At 42.6% G+C, this 15,167-nt stretch overlaps 1 protein-coding gene across 2 annotated transcripts in view; it reads right to left on the bottom strand.

Moving 5' to 3' along the window:
- The window catches only part of ak5 (adenylate kinase 5), a 46,592-nt gene that overhangs the window by 22,242 nt on the left and 9,183 nt on the right, over positions 1–15,167 (bottom strand). For both annotated transcript variants that reach the window (XM_012815332.3, XM_031559908.2), the window contains exon 6: positions 10,909–11,100. In XM_012815332.3, the coding sequence (XP_012670786.1) occupies positions 10,909–11,100 (192 nt within the window). The remainder of the gene's footprint in view (positions 1–10,908; positions 11,101–15,167) is intronic.

A 15,167-nucleotide genomic window follows, 5' to 3' on the forward strand; every position in this document is an offset into this window, starting at 1 on the left:
ACTGAACAAATTGCAATACTCTACAGTGCCGGTACAAATTTGCTCTCACGTCCTTTACAGAACTCTACATGCTATGCTATATAATGTATACTAATAGTTCCCATCCTCAACAGCAGGTCTGGTGGGGCTCTGGTTGTGAGTGTTTACTGTTGAAGCAGGTAACAGCTAGATATAAATCATTTTCTGTTCATGAAACCAGACAAGAGTTATCCCCCCCACTGGAATTGAAACCTGACGTAAAGGGACAGTTTAGACTGAATTTGACTTGCTTGTCTGCCTATGTTGGCTGTTACATAGTTGCACTGCTGACAAGTAATGGAAAATAATTGGGATGAGAAAGGAATACACTAAATACATGTTCAAAAACATAATACATTCAAACTGTGTAGTTTTTCAGTTATGTCACATAGACTAGATCAGGGTTTCCCAACCCATGGGCCGCGCAGTGTGTCGAGTGCGTTTTAAAGCTGTTTAATGAGGCGCTTAAACCTTCAAATCTGAATCGACATTTGGAGACGCGACATCCAGCACTCACATACAGAACCAGGTCCTGGAAATGATGAAAGGTAGCTCGTTCATTTTAAAACAAGTTAGACGAGTCGAGTCGTCAGTAAAGCTGCATTAGTGCTGTTTTTTGTGCGTTATCATTGGAGTGGTATTCTACAAGAGGGCATGCTTTTCTGTGGGGAGCTACCAACTCGAACTACTGCCCAGGAATGCTCGGTTCTATTTATGTTGATATTAGATTGCAGCCACATATTTAAATCATTATTTCAATTATTTGAATCATTATATTGACCTATTTGAACCTATTTATTTGAACCTATTTGTTTGCATGTCTGAAGCATCACCTATTTTAATTAGGCCTAGCTGAGTGGTCTTGTTTGCATGTTTCATCACTTGTTTTGAGTGCATGCTATCTTTTGGGTCTATTCTGGTTTTATTTCCTTGCTTGTTTGCTGTGCACAAATAGGCCTAGGCCTACTGCAATTAAGTTCCTTTATTTCAAAACTATTTTGGATAATAAATCCCTTTTGACTGAAAATGCTCTGTGCGGTTTTCTGTTGTTTTCTGTTGCACAATACAATTTTGATTGCAATATCTAGAGGAAGATTTTCTTGTATTAATTACTAGGCTCCCACCTGTAGCAGGTGCTGATGTTGCTCTTTGTGACACATAACAATCGCTTAAGAATGGAATATAGATTAGTTAAAATAAGCGGGGTGTCTGTTGGGCCCCGACCTGTTACAAATACGAAAAGGTGGGCCTTGGAGTAGAAAAGGTTGGGAACCCCTGGACTAGATGATGTAGTTTTGGATCCAATATCTCTCTCCCTTTTTATCCAAGTCAGGCTTGTATGTATCATGTAATTTTGTATGTATGCTGATTCCCTCTTCTCCTCCTCTCCTCCCTTCTCTTCTGCGAACCCCATCCCTGTTTCCAATCTCTCTATTGCCCAGGCCTCAAGCAGATGGGCTCTGCTCAAGGTTTCTTCCGTTAAAAGGGAGTTTTTCAATGCCACCCGCCGACTTAGGGCTTACCCATGGGGGTTCAAGCTCAGGGCTCTGTAAAGGGCTTTGAGACAATCTCAATTGCTAATGCCGCTATATAAATAAAACTGAATATTTATGTACATATACTGTATAATTGAATATGACTTCAAAAACAGATAAGCTTTACTGCATAGCTGAAAGCTTTGACTGTATGTCTGTATGAAGCCTCTACCTGAACCCTCATTAGAGTAACATAGCCATGCCATTAACATGTCAAATGGCACATGCCGTCATTCTGTCAAATACTTAGTACGCGGTGACATATTACTGTCATGTTGCTAGTAATTTGCTGTTATGACATCTAAACTTCTGAGGGATGTGATGGTATTGATCATGGTAACATGACACGGTCAAATCATTACAGACCAACTGTCAAAATCACCAATGTCAGGGTAGGGTATCAGCTACAGTATATATCTATAACTTAACTATGTCAGTCCTAGTGAAGTAGTACCACAGTCATATGGTGCTCACCAACCACTACTATGAGATTCTGAGACGTATCTGAAGTGTCCTTGAGCAAGACAATGTGCAGACAGGCCCCTTAGATAATAGCCTCTGCCATCGGTGTGAATGGGTAGATGTCTGAGGCATTTGAGTGAAAAGCGCTATATAAATGCATTAACATCCCTCTTAACATCTGTGGTGGCTATATAGCTACTAACCCCTATCCCTAGTGAGTGCTATAAACTCAACATTTTCCCCATGTCACATAATCAATTAAACCTTCACCCCTGCTTTCTGAGTGCCCTTCTTATTTGTGTTTTTCACCTGTCCTGCGTGTGCGTTCCTTCACCCTGTCAACACAGAACCCCTCTCAGCTCAGCCAACACTTACAACCTCAGTGGGATTTACTGGGGTCAGCTGATGTTCTCCACATGAGCGACAGCCAAGACCAACATTACAGGAGAGCCTCTGAGTGTTCTCCAGGCTCAGGGATGTGGCTCTCTGCCCTTCATGGAGCAAGGACATGGACATGTTTGCAACACAGGTAAAAGCGCGCACACACACACACACACACACACACACACACACACACACACACACACACACACACACATTCACATAAGCACACCTGCCTCTGCTGTGAGGCAGAAGTCAAACATTGTCTGCCTGTTAATGTGTGAGGGTGAGCACATGCAGGTGTGTGCGTGTGTGTGTGTGTGTGTGTGTGTGTGTGTGTGTGTGTGTGTGTGTGTGTGTGTGTGTGTGTGTGTGTGTGTGTGTGTGTGCAGCTGGTAGCTGTAACTCCTAGAAATTCATTTAGTAAATGTATAGATTAAATGCACAGATTAGCTTGGCTTGATGCCAATCTGCATCGACATTTCATCTGGGTTAAAGTGACGCATCTGCAAATTAACAAACTATATGGGATTAGAAATGACTTAAAACAACTTCACAATCATCAAAGAATAATGTGGGATGACTTCTCCAACAGCAGATTGATTGTTCTCTAACTAGGACATCTGTGACGTATGGATGAGACTCCTGAGACTGTCTGTTGTATTTTACTCTACCCAAAACTCCATGTAAATGAATGGATTGTTTTCTCTCTGGGGCCAGTGCGTAATGTGATTACGACACATTATTACAGCTATTAGTTACAGACACACGTATTTCCAGGATGGTTCTGAAGGACAGACTTTAATTTCAGTGCTGCCATGAAGATGACAGCATCTTTAGGCCTGAGCACCACATACATACTGTGTGTGTCTCACAACTTATAATTGACAGTGGAATAGGTAATAAATTATCTTCCACCAATCGCAATAATTTTATTGTAGTGCATAATATAAAAAAAAATCCATTCCCATTTTGATGTTCGGTAGGGGTATTTCACGTTATCCTTCGATCACTCTAACAGTCTTATTTTATGAAGGGGTCAGGCTGAGGAAAAGGATGATTGCAGATAAGTTATGCTATTATCATTATTTGGATAAAGGATCCCCTTAGGGGGAAGTAGGGAACATTGGCTATGGAGGGAAACATTTTTACAATATTAGGAGCCTTTTCTTCCACTCAATAACATGCACAGACCATCTCTTTTCATAAACTGACTGAGTGTTTATGCACACGTAACAGACAGTGTCCCTGTGCTTGAAAAAACATGTTCTTAGCATGTTATCCCTTAGCAGACGACGTGCACACTCTATACATGCATGATACTGTGCTATACATACGTGATATTGTGCTATACATGTGTGAAATTGTTCTATACATGTTGGCTTATACACGATATACAAGTAGCTACAAAGATGATGATCTGGAATCCCCTTGTGGCACAAGAGTAAGCAGCATAGTAGCAAACATATCACACCGTGCCAGTTTTTAGTTAATCATGTTCAGTGCTCACTGCAGAGAGACTGGCCATTAGAGAGTGATGCTCAGCTCGGTTCTGGCCTAGGAGTGTCCTAACTGAACTGATTGCATCGTTTGTTGTTAAAATGAGTTGTGAAGGCTACACATCACCTGTTTTCAAAGGCCTTGGTCCCAATACTTAGTAGACAATGTGTGAAAGCAGAAACCAATGATTTTGTCTTTACATTTAAATGGCTTTTTCAGGGAAATGGGAACTTCATTGTTTCCTCAAGGGCGTTTGTTGTAGACTTGAATGAGTCAGTCTAAAACAACAGCGAGAGGCTCAATGGTGTCACAACTCTATACACCATGACGACAAGGATCCCTATCCTGAAATAAAATGTTAGATTTAATCTTCAACTCCCAAAAGTCCAACCTTTAACAGACAACATCTACAACAACATAACGTTATCTTTCTGAGAATGATGAATGAGTCAACGGAAAATATGGATCACATGACATTTAGATATGTCAACAATGACTAGGCAAAAAAGATACAGCATAAAATAATTACTCACAGATACTGTTCAGAGAAGAACAATAAATGACCGTGTTGCCTACAGACAACTCTCAATTATACTGATATCTGTGCAATAACGTTCCACAGCTAACACTTGGAGAAAAGTACAGGCCTTTAAATTCATTTCTCACCCAAATGAGGTTGGGCAATTTATCAGATGGAAGAGCTGGCACTAATGCCATACATTATGTTTACCACTTAAGGTTTGATAGACGGCATGACAGCAGCAGAGGCTGTAATCATGCGCTAGGATAAAAACGTTCTTACTGAAAATGTTCTGGCGGGTTTCAGCGGATGTCCATAATCTTTACTCAGAATTAATTAAGTAAATAGCCTGTTAAAGGGGGCTACAGGACATAAAGCTGACTGTGTTTGGATGTTGAGAACAACATAATCCTACTGAGCTTTTTGAGAAATGTCAATGATAGCATTTGCTCTTACGCAAATGCATGCACGCATTCATACATGCATTTGCGTAAGAGCAAATGCTATCATACACACAAACACAACACTCTCCCAATGGAAGTCAGCAAGCAGTCATGGTTTACTGAAACTATCTATCTGACCCAGAAATATCGAGGGCAATAGATGTCCAGACACACGGAAAGAACTCACATAACCCACAACACCCATTTCTCACGTGATCCCACTGAAATCCTAATGAAGAACACAGCTTTTATTCACCCTTTTCAGTAAAGGGACCCTCAAAAGGCAGTGGAGCTGAAACCTTGCTGTCTATGAACGCTGCCAGTAGGATTCCTTTTGGGCAGATGTCTGGGGAAGAGGAGGAGGTCCACTTTTCATGATGGGCCTTTTTTCCTTAGATGAGGCAAATTAACAGGAACCTGGAACTCTGCAAGGTTTTGAGCTCCCAGTTTAAAACATAGATTTTGTTCCTGTCTTTTCCTCCATTGCTTCAGTCTGTTCTCTCGCTGTTCCAATCGTGGAAGGCGAGCAAGAGTGTGGGAGTGTGTGTAGCTGCATATGTGAACTATCAAAAAGAATGTGATATGGAGTTGAGCACAGACACAGACAACCAATTACCACACCGAAAGCTGAGCTCTTCACTCACACCAAGACGTGTACGTGGGTTCAAAAGACAAAGAGAGAGAGAGAGAGAGAGAGAGAGAGAGAGAGAGAGAGAGAGAGAGAGAGAGTTGTCTCTCTCACACGCACGCACAATGTTAGGTACCAAGCTACTCTCCCGGCTTGTTTAATATATGATTCACTCAAAAGAGCAGAAAGTAGGGCGGTAACTAAGACGTGTGTTTGTGTGTGTAACAAAACAAAACAAAACAAAACAAACCTAACTGAAATGGTCTGGCACCTGACCGACCCCCAGACAGATGAGGCTTTCTCACTGAAGGATGGCTTCTCCAGCGTCCCCCCCCAGTCTTGCCATGTACACACAGCCTGCGCAGTTTTATTCCTTTCCGTTCAGTTTTGTTTGTTCTGTTTATTTCTGGTATTTTTATACATTTTCCTAAACTACTGGCTGGTGCTTCCTACTCCCAGTATTCCTGGCGATCAACTGGCTTAGAGCAGAAGAGAAAACACACACGAAAACCCACTTGCTGTGGAGCCAAGCTAACCCACCTACCTCCAGGCTGATCAGGATGCTTTCCGCAATACCCAAATGCTGCACTTATTCGACCAGACAAAAGAACAACTCCTGCCACAGCAAGTTTATCGACACCTCACACAGTCTCTATACAATTACTAGCACAGTTTCCCCAATCAGTGCAATTAAAGCGACAGCCCCACACCTATTGACAGACCGCCAGCTGCACATGTAAGGATGCAGCAGGTGCCTGTAATGAATTCAACAGAAATAAAACAAACATAAAGGCATGTAAATGTACCTGTGTGTGTTTGTACGTGTCTGTAAAAACACACCCAGCAAATGAACCCCCTTCAAAAGAAACAAATCTTGTGCCACAAATCCAGCCTCCATCTTAACGATACACCAGGTGAATCAGATTCTCACTCATCAGACAGATTCAGCTGTTGTGTAGTACAAACACTGAGCACAGATCTGACAGTCATAATAAACAGGTGTGTGTGTGTGTGTGTGTGTGTGTGTGTGTGTGTGTGTGTGTGTGTGTGTGTGTGTGTGTGTTTGCGTGTGAGTGTGTGCTTGTGTGGGCCGCTGGCAGTGACCAGTCTAAATGAAGCAGCAGTGGAGATGCGAGAAGGGTGAGCGCTAGAATGGTCTGGAAGAGAGAGAAAGAGAGAGAGAGAGAGAGAGAGAGAGAGAGAGAGAGAGAGAGAGAGACTCCGGCAGAGGCCCAGACTGCACAGTGGCTGATGCTATGCTCATGGGGCTGTGTGACAGTTCATCTGATTGGCCCTGCATGCTCAGAGCAGCACACTGGGGGAAAGAGACAGCAAACAGGAAACAGCCCCTGCAGTGGCTGCCTTCCCTGTATGGGCACCATCCATCCATCCAGCACCCTTGAACTTACCTTCAGCCCACACCCCTCTCCCCCTCTCCCCCTCTCCCCCCTCCCACTGTCCTTCCCTCCATCCTTCCCAGCCAGAGAGAGAGATGGGACAGAGACAGAGTAAAAATGGTAGAGAAAGAGGGAACGTGAGAAAAAGAAAGATTGAGATAATCAGAAAAAGAGAGAGAGAGAGAAAGGGAAAGAGAGTCAGAACAAACACAGATATCTATAGAGAGAACAGGGAGAGGATGTCCCAGTTCTCTCTGTCTCTCCTGGGAGACAGATTACAGTGACAGTGACATCTGAGTCTCCCTCTGTCTGTCTCTCTCTCTCTCTCTCTACCCCCTCTTTATCTTTCTAAATATATTAGCAGTTTGGAGTGAATTACACTGAGTTCTCTGATAAATAGCTATGTTTAGCTAATATCCCTGTTCCAACGCCCCCCCACCAACCCTTAGAAAGTCAAAACTATTTAGACGAGCTCATGTTAATGCCAAGTGAAGGGCAGCCGACACAGCTGACTTTCACTGACATCACTCTAACAAGAAAAGAGCAATGACTTGCTAACTTTCCGCTTCTCTCCATTCCTATCTGTTTAAATTGTGTTTTATCAACACATGCCCCCGGAAATCCACACATTCCTCGTCCACTGAGTGTTTGAATGACCTAGCAGACACATCATTTAGACACTGATAAGATCATATCAGATCACCTTACTTCGAAAGCAAGAGAAGCCAGGATCTCAATAGGCTGAATAAATAACCTGTCTCACTTTGTGCTAACAAACCCCACTGTTTTTGGTCAAGGGTGCCATTTATGGGTGCTGTGGCGGGTATTGTTCTCCCTGTCCTAGAATGAAATGGAGCTTGCTATGCAAGCCCTCGTTCCTGGAAGTGACGCATTGACTTTGGCTTTGTGGTGTACGATAGGTGCATGACTGGAGGGCAGACACTAACAGAGAGCATTAAGCACTGAGGAGAAATCGATCTTACTCGAGCCGTAATGGCCGCCGCCTCATTTGTTAAGTCCCGTGCCAGCTGATGAGTAGACAGAAAGTTATGCGACTGTAATTGAGCATGAGCAGGCCAGGCCATACATCACTGCCAGGGAGATAGAAAAAAGACAAAGCCAAATAGATATGTAATCTGGGTAAATGCCTTTGTGCCTTTTGGGCAAATAACAACTTTGCTGTAGGGCCATTTATCATTGCAAATGGGAGAGAAAAAGATGTGTGTGGTGTACTCCTGAGTGAGTAATATGCATATACCTATGTTCATCTGTGCTGATGTGCAGCTGCCTTAAGGACACAGAGTCCATGTACAGACCTCTTTGTATCACATATGGGACTGCTAGTGCAGGACTGTTTTCCTCACAATGCCGGTTCCTGGACTACTGTCCACTCGCATGAGCAACATTGCCCAAAAGAAAACCAGTTGTGGTGAGGAAATGGGTTGTGGAGAAGTGAGGCCTACAGCACACCACGAGGCTAGGAGCAAAATAGGAAGGTTTGGTGCCATTCCATTGACACATCGTCAACTGAGAATTAGCAAGGTCCAAGCGCGATTTTGAGAAAAACATCATTTTGTTTCATATTTTAATTTTTTTTTTTTTAAACTCAAGTTTGTGGACATAGACCGTGTGTCAGATAGACCGTGTAAATTCTCGGTTGACGAAATGGGTAAATAGTAATTTGCTATAAGTGTACCTCAGATTTCACAGTTCACTTTACAGGGCTTGCAATTATCTAGCATCTGTTGCTAGCACTTCTCACTCCCTGACACCTCATGAGATTTACTTACAGCACAGCTCTGTCTATGCTGACCACCACTGCGTGATTCATCCCATCCTCCACTCTCCACCATGCTGCCATTGGTGCTGGTGGTGTCTGAGGACCCGGCCAGGGTGTGGACATGGACTCTGATGTCCTCTGATGTCCTGCCAAGGCAGAGCTCCCCACAGTATCTTGTTTACACTGCAGAGGCGCTTAGTGGGAGGAGACTTCTGCCAACATCACAAGACCTCCCAATCTGCCATCATCTACACTCAGCCACAGCTCTCTGAGCATCATTAATAAGATCTCAAAAGAGGATTATACAAACATCCTCTGAGATTGAAAGCACCCATGTTAAGTGACCGTGCTTGTTATGTTTTTGTAGGAAGTTAGCAGGCTGATCTCACACTGTCAGTACAACTCTGGCAGTCTGCTTATCCAGCTGCAGAGCCTTTAGGAAAACAGCATCTCGCACACAGACAACCAAGGGGCTTTCGTCTAGCAAATAGAAGGATAGCTGTAAAGATAGCAATGTTTCAATTCTTTCTAGGCTTACCACTGCTCCAAGGAGGGAAATTCACTTTCAATCGCCGACTCAACACACACACAGAGAAGCAGAGAGAGAGAGAGAAAGATAGAGAGGGGGGAGAAAGATTGACAATTTATGGTTTGCACCAGATTTCCATAAGCCTCATCTCTGTGAAAGGCTACTACATCGTGACTAATGCGCAAGCTTTGTTTGCCGAAAAAGTGTTTCATGCTTCCAGCTGACAAGATAAATCACACCTTAAATGAAATCTCTATGGGATCATTACGTTTTCCAAATCTCCACGTCAACCCACAATAACAGTGTCTGATTTCCAACCTGAGTAAGGGCTGGAAACAGAGAGAAAAACATGCTCCCCAGGCCTGTCAAAAATACTCAATTTGATCTGCACATTCCAAAAAACACGGATGTACCACTTGGTCTATTTTTAACCAAGCCGTATTGTCATAGTCATATTTAGTCATAGACCGCCTGACATTATATGTACGTTTGCCCATGCAAAGCTGCATATCAACATAAGCAAGAGCATGACATTTACAGAGTCTCTCATCTTCAGTGCTCTGGGATCAAGCCATTTTTGTCTTGCCGTGTTTGCTAACGTTCTACCACGAACCACGGTGACCCTGGGGATTAATTTAGCAGAGATGCAGTGAATCCAGGAATCCAGGAATTTATCTCACTAAACAATTCTCTCCTGGCTTTGGAACCATAAATAACAGACTCTTTTCACCCAGACCACCACAACCCCATTGTGTTCCAGTGATTTTGTAGAGCATTTGTAGAGGAGTGTGTCTGATCTTAAAAAGCTCTATGTGATTAGAAGGTCACAAACTGAAGGTTTTATATTATGATGCCACAGTGAACTCACAGCTCCTTTTAAAGTGACTGACAATAAACCTCTAGATCTGCACTCAACAATTTTGGCAACAAAGACAATTCACTATGCAGGATTTAGCTTTGTCGACCATAGCAGCTAGTAATACCAAAGTCACAAGCTTATATTTAATGTAAGCACAGGGACTGATGAAAATGAATGCCTGCGCTTCATCTTCATCTGCTGTGGCCACATCTGCTAGGCTAGATCGCTTCATGAACAACATGGTGTGGTACCTTTGCATGTTGTAATTAAATGTGGTTAAATCTTTTGGAAGGGCTGAGCTTGCTGTAAGAGTTAGCCATATTCTGACAAAGCACTTTAACCTGTTGGAAACAAATATGTGCTGAAGAGGACAATCCCAATCTAGACAGTGTGATACAGGATATTGCAACCCAAGGTATAAATGCATGATCATGGGCACTGAGAGAGATTCGCACACCCTCAATCTTTGTGTATAACGATCCCTAAAAAATCCTCTGTGCCTGTCTCACGTGATGGTGTGGAGGTGTGGATTACTGGTGCATATCTTTGACTAATTCAGCTTCGCTGTCACACAGGAAATTATTTTTACCAACTACCTTTTCAACTGTTCCCTGTTGCTTAGAAATGTATCTATCTATATATATATATATATATTTATAAAAAAGTATATACAGTATATGCAGTTGAGCACATCCAAACATAAATAATGCATGAAACACTGCATGTCTCTACTCTATTCTACTCTATTCTTTTAAAAGTACGGCAATGTTGAGGCTGCTGATTTTGCTGCCCCACTCAGAATCAGTAAAGTCCCTCCACCCATCCATCCATCTATACTTGTCCCTTTTACACTTACTGTGATGATCAATCCTTTCTCCTGGAAGTACTTGACCAGAGGGACGGCATTCTGCTTAAAGTTGGTGAGGCGGCGCTCGGTGGCCTTGGGGTTGTCGTCTGGGCGACCCTGCTGCTCGGCCCGCTTCTTCAGGCGCTCCTTCAGGCCGTGGTTGGTGCAGGCGAGGAAGACCACCAGGTCTGGGGTGCAGATCTGCACAGCAGAGGGAAAACAGGGAAACAGACATCACAACACCGCTTACAGAAAAATGGGCAAAGTTCACACGTGACCAGAAAAGGGTTAATCCGTTAGATAGATCTGTAATATTGTGTTCGAGATTATGTAATGAGCTGTAGCCTATAGTGGCGCACCGAACACCAACCAAGCATCTTCCAAATATAATGTACAATATACAAATATAAACAAATGTTTTACTATTTTCATCACCCTGTTAAAACAGCCAGATCAATTCATGCAATGAGTAGAAGGACAATTGGTGATGTGATTCTTTTTTATTTAAAAGTCAAACTTGTACAACAGTGTTCATTAGTGCAATCAGCTCAGATCAGGAATCATTCAGTATGTGCCTGAACGTGATCAATCAGCTCAGATCATGAATCATTCAGTATGTGCCTGAACGTGATCAATCAGCTCCAATCAGGAATCATTCAGTATGTGCCTGAACGTGATCAATCAGCTCAGATCAGGAATCATTCAGTATGTGCCTGAACGTGATCAAATCTCCTCTTGTTTTCCTTCCCCCGTCTTTGTCATATGGAGTGAGGCATCCGTAAAAAATATGAGCTGACTTCAGTCAAGTTTAAAAGCTGTGATTCTGTCTGTTGGCACACAATAGGTGTTAACACAAAAACAATTCCTCTAACTGGATCACAATGAAGAGGGGGAAAACAAAGATGTGTTTTCTTGGTTTGGTCTGGTGATGCAGCCAACATTTACCATACAGGGTAGGGAGAACTGGTTACTGGTTACTATGGTTACGTATTCACACCGTGGAATTAAGATTGACTCATTATAATGGTGTCCAGTAAAGAAGGCATAATCAAGAGCCTTTCCATTCAAATGCATACTTGCTCCCCCTCTAGATGCATCGACTGTGGACTATAAAAAGCAACACACCATTATGGTTCAAGATGTCTCACAGCTTTATTTTCTTGCATTTAGTTGACAAATTCAGTAAAACCGGCAGATATTGACAGTGGAATTTGTGAAGTGGTTCGTTTTAAAATAAGCGACTTTACATAAGCCAGTCGATTCAACTGGCAACAACAGCAAGTCACCTTGAAGCTGGAACAAAGCAAAATGTGTTTATTCACAGAGAAATTACTATTTTGGAATCAATGCCATTTCCTCGAAGAGGGATGAGTGAGAGGCATTCCATGAAATGAGCACAGAGCCAATTCTCCCAGGAAATCCAGAGAAAGTTTCCCGACAGGCTGATATCACTGCCGATGGAGCGGCTGAATGCATCAACCTAACAAAGCCAAATGGGAGAACTGACTGATGGCACAGGCATTAAAGCGATCAAGCCACAACACCAGAAAGATGGGAACCAACAAGAAGCAGCTCTTAACACTTCAACCCACAACTCTCAATCTTGGTGACTCCACTGTCAGATATTTTGACGGAGAAATAGTGTCAAAACATAAAATTGTGAAACACGTTATTGTGCACTTTGGTGCAATCTACAGAGAGACAGTATTACTTGGACAATCTCCCCTCACTCTACCCCTTCTGTAACTGTTCGTTCTGCTATCGCGAGAAAGGTGATTTGTTCTCTGACTCTAGTAGTAGTGTCGAATTCTGAAAGAAAGTGGTAACTATGTTGCATTGCAACATGCGGCAAAGTTGTCCTGGCTAAATATAAGAAAAATTATAATTTGTTTTCTCTTTGGGCTTTGGCAGTTAGAAAGATTTTTCAGGTCAAAACTAACCTATGAAACTGACTGAAAGGGGAGCTGCTGGCTGCATGTCTGCATGTCTGTGAATATCTATTAATGGACCAGCACCTGAGGCCTTCCCATGTGCACAGGTGTTGGAGCCCTTCTTTGAAAAAACCTAGAAAGATTAACTGCTCTGACAAAAAGTGCCATCTTTGAACACACTAAGGAATATTCAATAAATCAACAAATGTTGTGTTAAAGGTCAAACTAATTTGTTGTTTGTCACATGTAGTAGATAGGGTGACCATATGTCATGCGGACAGTCAGTCCGGTTTTCCAGCCCTTTGTCCCACCCACCTGCCCCGCCTCAACCTGCCCGCAACAGCGACCAGCGCCGGTAGCGCAAGGGTGAATATCATGCCCCCCCACCCAAGCCTTTCCGACAGCTTCACCATCCCAGGTACATTTCAGATCTGTCGGAAACACTGCACAATGGCACAAACATCATGGAAACATTTCTTTAAGTCATTTCTCCAAGTCGGCATATTTCACACTGTTCTCATTTTCTTTCACTGCTGCACTGAGATCCAACGCCAGAAATATACAACGGATCATACTCCTTGTAGAGAAGTCAAATTTGCATTCCTTTATAGAAACAACCAAATAAATAAGGTCTCTCGAGAGGCAGTCACTGCTGTTTATGTGAGCTGCACATTAGCATACTTATAAAACCTCTGACCTTGTTTTTGCAGGTAATATGCTCATGCTTTATATTTCTTTATGGTATCGGGCCAAATTTGACTAAGGTAGCACACACATTTTCTAGAGATGCTTAAATAGTCCCACAAGAGAAATGGGTATGTATGAACAACGAAAAACACCACCACTGCTAAAATTATCCACTGAATCAAAGGCGTTTGTTAACTTTGTTATTTAAGTCGGCCTTGTAAGAATGTATGACTGCCAGACTATTCGTCACTCAACAACTCACAATGCTGGTAACACTAATTCCATGTCTCAGAGTAAACCGTGTGGCATGTAGGTTTTTAATGACAAGTCAACATCAACACCCACTAATGAGCTCCTGAGCACGAAAACTTCACCGAGACGAAATATAAAAAAAGCTTGTACGGGCAGCAATAACATCAGAGTTGTATGCATTGTAGGCTTGATCACATCACAAATCACATGAAGCGAATTCACATATCTGGGTGAGCGGAGACGGTCATGATGACATCAAGTGATGCATCGCAGTGACTGACAAGTGGATGCCTAATCGAGTTATAAATAGAGCAAAGCCAAAGCCACGAGGCATGTTCCCTGTTTGTGCTGTTTCTCAGAGGGGGGTCGAGGGGTGCCTGTCAGACTGTGCTGAGTTGGGCGTCTGTCCCAGTGGAGGGCCGCCCGGGGCTTTATCAAAAGTAGCGCACCGTCTCAGAGGGCTTCCTTGTGATAAGTGTAGTCCTAACGTGGTGTTGTAGTAAAGGGCAGCTCTCCCAGGAGTCTCCTCTCTCATGATTTGTTTTATTAAAGGCATTCTGTGTGGATCTGCAGCCATATCCCTAGTGACCCCCAATGTCCAACATCCCAAATGCTGTAAAAACGATTACAGCATTACTCATACCTATATACAGGCTATTCTAAGAACAAAGTTGCAAGGAAAGACATATAAGTGCACCAAAAATATTGAATTCAGAACTCTACACTACAAATCCCACTCCCTATTTATTTTCTTCACTTGCAGTAAACAAATGTCTTTGAACATATTAGGAAGATCAAATCTATTAGGGAAACAAACAAGAGCTTTAATAGCCTCTTCTCCCAAGGCCCTCTTTTATCTTAACTATCAGTATTGAGAACTAATAATGCAGAAGGATGTCACATAAAACTGGAACTGAAATGCCCATCAGAGGGATAGATTTTGAATGGGGTTGTAAGGTAGAGATTGTTGTGATTTATGTCGGGGATAGTCTTCTGGAATTCCCATCCATATTTTCCATTTTAGGTTGAAATACGTGATAAAAGACAGTGAAAAAACAGTGTGCTTTGTCCTGTGTTATAAAAAATAACACCCCGGCTGTAATGGTTCATTCATTGCTTTTGGCCTGTGGCTGAAACAGCATGATGATATTTCACAGGATTCTCACTTGGGGTTATTTTATTGTATTTGTTTCCATATAGCTTATCTTATTGTTTTCCTTACTCAGCATCTAGATCATTTTGCTCGTACCAATGATAAGGCACATCAAATACTTATCCTCTCTGTCCCTGTCTCTCTTTCCATCTCTCCAATCGTCAGGTGTTTCATAGGAGTTTCATCATACAGCAGCTATACCCTTAATTGCTGATATCTATTGCCTGAGATTGGAAAAGCCCCAC

The sequence above is a fragment of the Clupea harengus genome, chromosome 22 (assembly GCF_900700415.2).
Source record: "Clupea harengus chromosome 22, Ch_v2.0.2, whole genome shotgun sequence".
Classification (NCBI taxonomy): domain Eukaryota; kingdom Metazoa; phylum Chordata; class Actinopteri; order Clupeiformes; family Clupeidae; genus Clupea; species Clupea harengus.